Here is an 8,430-nt window from a genome sequence, read left to right on the forward strand (position 1 = left end):
GGGGGTTCATCAGGTTTCAGTCGGACAACATCACGACTGTAGCTTACATCAACCATCAGGGAGGGACAAGAAGCTCCCTAGCAATGATGGAAGTATCAAAGATAATTCGCTGGGCAGAGTCTCACTCTTGCCACCTGTCAGCAATCCACATCCCGGGAGTGGAGAACTGGGAGGCGGATTTCCTAAGTCGTCAGACTTTTCATCCGGGGGAGTGGGAACTTCATCCGGAGGTCTTTGCCCAAATACTTCGACGTTGGGGCAAACCAGAGATAGATCTCATGGCGTCTCGACAGAACGCCAAGCTTCCTCGTTACGGGTCCAGATCCAGGGATCCGGGAGCGGTTCTGATAGATGCTTTGACAGCACCTTGGACCTTCAGGATGGCTTATGTGTTTCCACCCTTCCCGATGCTTCCTCGATTGATTGCCAGAATCAAACAGGAGAGAGCATCAGTGATTCTAATAGCGCCTGCATGGCCACGCAGGACTTGGTATGCAGATCTAGTAGACATGTCATCCTGTCCACCTTGGTCTCTACCTCTGAAACAGGACCTTCTGATCCAGGGTCCCTTCAAACATCAAAATCTAATTTCTCTGAAGCTGACTGCTTGGAAATTGAACGCTTGATTTTATCAAAACGTGGTTTTTCTGAGTCAGTTATTGATACCTTAATACAGGCTAGGAAGCCTGTTACCAGAAAGATTTACCATAAGATATGGCGCAAATACCTATATTGGTGCGAATCCAAGAGTTACTCATGGAGTAAGGTTAGGATTCCGAGGATATTGTCTTTTCTACAAGAAGGTTTAGAAAAGGGTTTATCCGCTAGTTCCTTAAAGGGACAGATTTCAGCTCTGTCCATTCTTTTACACAAACGTCTGTCAGAAGTTCCGGACGTTCAAGCTTTTTGTCAGGCTTTAGCTAGGATCAAGCCTGTGTTTAAAACTGTTGCTCCACCATGGAGTTTGAACTTAGTTCTTAATGTTTTACAGGGTGTTCCGTTTGAACCCCTTCATTCCATTGATATCAAGCTGTTATCTTGGAAAGTTCTGTTTTTAATGGCGATTTCCTCGGCTCGAAGAGTCTCTGAGTTATCTGCCTTACATTGTGATTCTCCTTATCTGATTTTTCATTCAGACAAGGTAGTTCTGCGTACTAAACCTGGGTTCCTACCTAAGGTGGTCACTAACAGGAATATCAATCAAGAGATTGTGGTTCCATCTTTGTGTCCTAATCCTTCTTCGAAGAAGGAACGTCTGCTACACAACCTAGATGTAGTCCGTGCCCTGAAATTTTATCTACAGGCAACTAAGGATTTTCGACATACGTCTTCCCTGTTTGTCGTTTATTCTGGTCAGAGGAGAGGTCAAAAAGCTTCGGCTACCTCTCTCTCTTTTTGGCTTCGTAGCATAATACGGTTAGCCTATGAGACTGCTGGACAGCAGCCTCCTGAAAGAATTACAGCTCATTCTACTAGAGCTGTGGCTTCCACTTGGGCCTTTAAGAATGAGGCTTCTGTTGAACAGATTTGCAAGGCTGCAACTTGGTCTTCTCTTCATACTTTTTCCAAATTTTACAAATTTGACACTTTTGCTTCTTCGGAGGCTGTTTTTGGGAGAAAGGTTCTTCAGGCAGTGGTTCCTTCCGTATAAAGAGCCTGCCTGTCCCTCCCGTCATCCGTGTACTTTAGCTTTGTTATTGGTATCCCAGAAGTAATGATGACCCGTGGACTGACCACACTTAACAGGAGAAAACAAAATTTATGCTTACCTGATAAATTCCTTTCTCCTGGAGTGTGGTCAGTCCACGGCCCGCCCTGTTTTTTATGGCAGGTCTATAAAAATTTTTAAAAATTATACTCCAGTCACCACTGCACCCTTTGGCTTCTCCTTTCTCGTTGGTTCTTGGTCGAATGACTGGGTGTGACGTAGAGGGGAGGAGCTATATAGCAGCTCTGCTGGGTGAATCCTCTTGCACTTCCTGTTGGGGAGGAGTTAATATCCCAGAAGTAATGATGACCCGTGGACTGACCACACTACAGGAGAAAGGAATTTATCAGGTAAGCATAAATTTTGTTTTTTAGCCAGAAAATACTTTAAATGCCTAAAAGTGACATAATCCTAGGACTTCAAAAAACATATATAGTGTTTGCCTCTTTAATCATACTGTTCTAAATCACTTGATCTGTTTATTGTTTTAACTATTAGAACCCCGTTATTTTTGCTTGGCATCTTGCAAATAACAAACATTTAATTTCCAAAGGGAGTGAGCCAGGGGCCACCCTACAAAAGTACCCAGATTGTCATCGGCATTAGAAAAACCTTTTGCAGCCACTGGCTCTCATTTTTCACAGTTTGCAAGACTCTAGGCTAGTAGCTCAGGAGGCTGTTAGTAAGAAGTGAACTGAACCAGAGATCTTAACGTTTCCGTCTCATGCTTCTTCAAATTTTTTTCTTTTTATCTTTAATTATCTTTTCTATAAGAGTGTACATTTTGCTGTAGTTGTAGAGTCAGATTTCTTTTTATACTTTGTTTAGAAATTGATTAACAAAGCATTTTACGGTTTCATAACATACACTTTATAGATTTGTCTGCACACGTAAAATACTTTTTAAACGTTTTTATTAAAGTGACACAAAGATAAAAAAAACTTTAATATTCTGTTTTAGTTTACAATGAAAAAAGTTCCAATTTACTTTGGTCTCCGTATTGTTTGTTGTGTTTACCTAGGTAGGCTCTGAGCTTGCACCTGTGTGTAGTACAATATGGCATCAGTTTTACAATAGTGCTTGAAAGTGAATAAAGTTGTTAAAAGCATTGTTGCAAAACTACTGCTATATAGTACACACGCATTCACGCCTCTGAACCTTCTTACATATGCTCTTCAACAAAGGATATCAAGAGGCCAAAGGGAGTTTTATAATCAAAATAAGTTGGAAGTTTTTTTTTTTGTTTTCTTTAAATTGTACGCTCTATTTGAGTTGGCTGTGTTGGTAAAACCCTTTGCTCTTGTTAATCTTCTTTTTAACCCTGCTGCTTTTTAAATGAATCTCCTGCATATATGTCTATGGGTAACAGATATTTGCTACTGAACTGCTTTCCTTTTTTACCCTTTGTTCATTCCATCACTTCTGATTAACTCTCGATTCTTGTAAATCCTCTCTTCAGATATTCTATATCTTATTGGCTGCTTTTACCACCATATAAAAAATAAAAAAAGAAGCTAGAACTATAATATTCACAATACTGTAAAGCAGAAAATTAATTTTGACTTTAAATTTCAGATTGGAGAGGGAAAAGGCAGAGATTGATCGTATGAGGAACATGACTGATGAAGAACGCCGTGCTGAGCTTCGTGCAAATGGAAAAGTTATTACAAACAAGGCTTTGAAAGGAAAATACAAATTTCTGCAAAAATACTATCACAGAGGTGCATTTTTCATGGTAAGCCAAATTGACCCATACATGCCATTCTGGTGCCGATAAGTCTGTTCTTGAATAATTTTTCATTTATTCCTCCCCCAGGATGATGAGGAAGACGTCTATAAAAGGGATTTCAGTGCACCCACATTGGAAGACCACTTTAATAAGACCATCTTGCCCAAAGTCATGCAGGTACAGATTTACTTTCTTTGAAACTTTTATAATTGTTTTTTTATTTTACTAGGGTAAATTAATCCATATTGAATTATGTATTGGAAAGTATTTTTTATTGGTTGCTAATGAATTAATAGTTATAGTATAAGTATATGAATTAATAGATATATATATATATATATATATATATATATATATATATATATATATATATATATATATATATATATATTAGTATATAGGTTATTAGTTTGACCTCTAGTTGCTCCTCATGATAGATATAGATATATATAATTTTATTTTTAATTCTGGATTTTATTTTTTTTCTCTTCTAGGTCAAAAACTTTGGTCGCTCTGGTCGAACAAAGTACACTCATTTGGTTGATCAAGATACAACATCTTTTGACTCTGCCTGGGGACAGGAGAGTGCCCAAAACACCAAATTCTTCAAACAGAAAGCAGCAGGTGTAAGGGATGTATTCGAAAGGCCATCTGTGAAAAAAAGGAAGACCTAATTGCAAACATTTGGATTTTTTTTTCCCCTTTACGTGTGGAGACAGATGAGCAGTTAGTGGTGAAAGAAAGTTCTAATTTTTGTATAAATATTGTCATGGACCATGGTGCATACTGGCCAAGAGACTGGAAGAATTATATTGGACTCCATCTGAGTCATTGAGCAGTGGCTAGTCAGTGTGTATGGACTTGTACATATGTTTTGTAAGAGACATTTTATTTAAAAATGAAATCTAGATTTCTTATTTCTCACAAAAGGCTACATCAGACACACCACGCCCTTCTTGCAAATTTAGCTTTTGATTTAAAAACTTTAACCTTTTGGCATTCCTTGTTTTCTATATAATGAAGGGTGCCAGGAAAACGTTTGTACCAGACTGTAGATTTTATCATTTAAACTGATGAGAATTTTGTTGAAGATGACCTTAGAAAAGGTTCCAGTATATGGATGTAATAAAACAAATAACTTGCATTTACTTGTTTGATGTAAATATTATAATGGACATAATATAAATTATTTCACTTGTTGCATCTAAATGGTCACAGGTAACCCAAATCTCTTAAAAGGCAAAATTCTACCATCTTCTATAAATGTTCAAATAGTTTGTCTCCTATGTTGGACTCACAAAAAAATATATATTTGAGAGAGTAGGGTAGGTAGGCTACTGGTACAAGTGAATTATGGGAAATGCATCTAGGAACTAGAATTCTTTACTGTGGTGGCAGAAGGCACAGGAACCACAGGTTAAAAAAACCCTCTAGAGATACCACTTGTCATTTGCATGTGCACAACCTGATATCCTGTGCAAAGTAATAAATGTACTGGAAATTGCTTTTGGTGTATTTTTGCAGCTTAAATAATTGGGCGATCCGCTTTTTCTGTGGACTTGGTCCATTTCATTGGGCAAGCTCTTGTGATTATTCGTAGGTGATTTCAATTAGCAAAAGCATCTATTTAAAAAAAAAAAAAAAACCTAAAGGAGCAACTCCCAATAGCAAGTAATATAAAAACCCAAAAAAAACATTTAGTAATTTATAGAGCATACAATTTAAAAAATGTTTCCAATTTACTTCTGTTCTCAAATTTGCTTTGTTTAAGGGATACCTAGGTAGGATTCTGGAGCACTACATGGCAGGACATATTGCTGCTAACTAGTTATCCATTTGCAAGAGTACATTCTTGCAAAACTGCTTCCAGATAGTGTCCCAGACACATGTATGCTTCTTAACTCCCTGCTTTTCAACAAAAGATACCAAGCAAACGAGGAACATTTTCCAATAGAAGTAAATTGGAACGTTGTTTAAAATTGCATGCTTTGTCTGAATTCTGAAATACATTTATTGGGGGTTTCATGTGCCTTTTAAGGGGATACAATATTAAAGTATAGTCACTTTAAATAACCCACCTTTTGGTAAATACTTGTGGAGCTTGTTGACATCAGTAAATTAAACTGTGTAACAACAATTGGGTCTCATGCAAAACTCAGTGGGCACAGAGTACTTTCATTTGTTAGACTGGATTCATGGTGTCTAAATCTACTGTGGGGAGAGAGTGGTCAGTGTGGGGCAAAGGGGAATGCAGTTTTATATCTTGTTTCCTGCAACTTAAAAATACACCCTTTGTTACCCACAAGAAAAATATAGGATCTGTAAAAGGAGACCCCCTAAAATCCTGGTGATTTTCCAAACAGATTTTATTTAGTAGAATTTTTTTTTAATTTTTTTGCAATGAAGAGAGCCTATCATAAAATTCATTTTCCCCTCTAAAAAAGAAAATTCCTGTCCTGAATAAAACTTTTGTTTTTTTTAGAATCTAGTATCTTAATGTAGGAGATTGTGCCTCACGTTCAGAGCTCTGCATCACAAGATAAACCACTCTCAATCTCACATTTGTCTTAAAGGGCATGAAACCATTTTTTTTCTTTCATAATTCAGGTAAAGCATGCGATTTTAAACAACTTTCCAATTTACTTCTATTTGTTTTGTCCTCTTGGTATCCTTAGTTGAAAAGAATACCTAGGTAGGATTAGGAGCTGCTGATTGCTGGCTGCACCTATATGCCTCCATGTTATAGGCTGACCCAATGCTTTCAGCTAGCTCCCAGCAGTGCATTGCTGCTTCGTAAACAAGACATCAAAGGAATGAAGCAAATTAGATACTAAAAGTAAATCAGAAAGTTTTTAAAATTGTATTCTCTATTTGAAATATGAATAAAACATTTATGTCCCTTTTATTAAGATTCTTTGAGTAAACTCTCAGTACTGACAAAACTTCATCAATAATTTTGACAGACGAGAGCTTTAGATCATCTTGCCTTTAGAAAAAAAAAAATTAGTATTATGACAGTAAAATGTAAGTTTAACTTTGTTGTTTAAATTTTCATTTTATTGCATGGTCCTTGGAACAGATTAGGAAATGCATCTATGAACAATTGCATCAATACGTTTATATATACTTTATGGGAACTACTCATAAGGGCAAAGCAAAATATTTATATGTAATAACCCAAAACAAACACACCTTAAAAGTTACAGTAAAGTCAAAATTAAACTTTTATTCAGAAAGAGCATACAATTATAAACGTTCCAGTTTACATCTAGTATCTAATCTGCTTTGTATCCTTTGTTGAAAAGCATACCTAAGTAGGCTCAGTTGCAGAAATAATGCACTGCTGAGAGCTTGCGGTTGATTGGTTGCTGTATATATATATATATATATATATATATATATATATATATATATATATACACCTAAACCTCTTGCCATTGGCTTGCCAAATGTGTTTAGCTCCCAGTAATGCAATGCTGCTCCTTTTACAAAGGATACCTAGAAGAGAATGAAGCAAATTGATTCAATAAGTAAATTGTAAATGTGTTTAAAATTTCATGGTTTAGATAGAGCATGTATGCTTTATGAATCATGAAACAAAACATTTGGGTTTCATGTCCTTTTTAACACCTTAAGGATCGGGAATTTTGGAGAAAAACTTGCCCTAAGTAGCAGAGAATATTTAGCATTTTTGCTATCAATCCATTTAAACTGAAATAGTTTTTTTTTTTTTTAAATTTACTATCAAAGTGATATTTTTTAGTAGACAACCTAAGGTATTAATCTAGGCACAGTTTGATATTTCATGCCACCGTTTTGCCGCCAAATGTAATCATTTTTTTTAAACAAAGGTTGGGTTTTCCACTGAAATTTACACACAACTACTGCAGTCATAATACAAACATTTGTAAAATCTTTTCTGGTGTCCACTTTGTTCAGAAACAGTAGACATGCATGGCTTTGCTATTGTTTTTGGCATTTAGCAGGCCGCTAATTTCAACTGCGTGCCACACTTCTGAAATTACTCGCAGTAAAGGGGTTAATCAGGCTTGTAAGGTTAATTTTAGCTGTAGTGTAGAGATTACCCCTCCCTGATCCTTCCCAAACGGCTCTCTCCCCTCCCCCTGGTCATCACCATCTTAGGTACTGGCAGTCAGTAGTTTAAAAAATAGTATTCCCTCCTCGGCCACCCACCTCCTTGACCCCCCCATCTTAATTACTGGCGGAGTGTAGCAGCTGCTTCTCACCTCTGTTATAGCAATATTATTGTAGGGCCCCTCTCATAATCCCCCTTTGTAGATCCCTCCCACCAAAATATTTATTGCAGCGTAGCGATCCCTTTGTTCGGGCCGCTGTCTGTATCGGTGATCTAGCTTCATATATCGGGAGAACGATCAGACACCCCCTTACCATATGAAGACACGTCTTCTGCCTCTGGCTAGGACCATAGCATGAGGCAGAAGGTAGGTACTTTGTAAACAGGGTATGCTGAGCAAAGTACCCTGTGACTTAGTTCCTTCTTTTAGAGGAGGCTTTTATTCTGCTTGCTTGTTTGTCATTTTAGTACAAGTCATGAACAGCAGGAACCAAGCAGCAGGGAAAGGTTTTGTTTTCTTATATTAAAAATCAAACAAAGGTCTAGCTTTTAACCCCTTGACCCAATATAAGACAAATATATATATATATATATATATATATATATATATATATATATATATATATATATATATATATATATATATATATATATATATATATGCTTTTCCTGAGCTGCAGGCATCTGCCTGCATATGGAAATGGAGCACGAATGGTGCTCAGGTTCCATATAAAGGCAGATGTTAGATGGTAATACTGTGGCCACGTTCGGCAAGTGCTCAGGAGCTAGTGGAGGCACTTTTTCTCCAGCGATGACATGGCGCTAGGTGACGTCACAAGCAAGGGAACTTAGAAAAAACGTTTGCATGTGCAAAGGGGTCTGCTGCACAATAATGGA

At 37.0% G+C, this 8,430-nt stretch overlaps 1 protein-coding gene across 1 annotated transcript in view; it reads left to right on the top strand.

Moving 5' to 3' along the window:
* LOC128663403 (microfibrillar-associated protein 1) overlaps window positions 1–4,941 on the top strand; it is a 46,467-nt gene extending 41,526 nt beyond the window's left edge. Inside the window, exons 7-9 of the mRNA XM_053717720.1 lie at window positions 3,284–3,443; window positions 3,525–3,614; window positions 3,932–4,941. Of these exons, the coding sequence (XP_053573695.1) occupies window positions 3,284–3,443; window positions 3,525–3,614; window positions 3,932–4,111 (430 nt within the window). The 3' untranslated portion in view covers window positions 4,112–4,941. The remainder of the gene's footprint in view (window positions 1–3,283; window positions 3,444–3,524; window positions 3,615–3,931) is intronic.
* The last annotated feature ends 3,489 nt before the right edge of the window (window positions 4,942–8,430 follow it).

The sequence above is a fragment of the Bombina bombina genome, chromosome 6 (genome assembly GCF_027579735.1).
Source record: "Bombina bombina isolate aBomBom1 chromosome 6, aBomBom1.pri, whole genome shotgun sequence".
In the NCBI taxonomy this organism is placed as follows: Eukaryota; Metazoa; Chordata; class Amphibia; order Anura; family Bombinatoridae; genus Bombina; species Bombina bombina.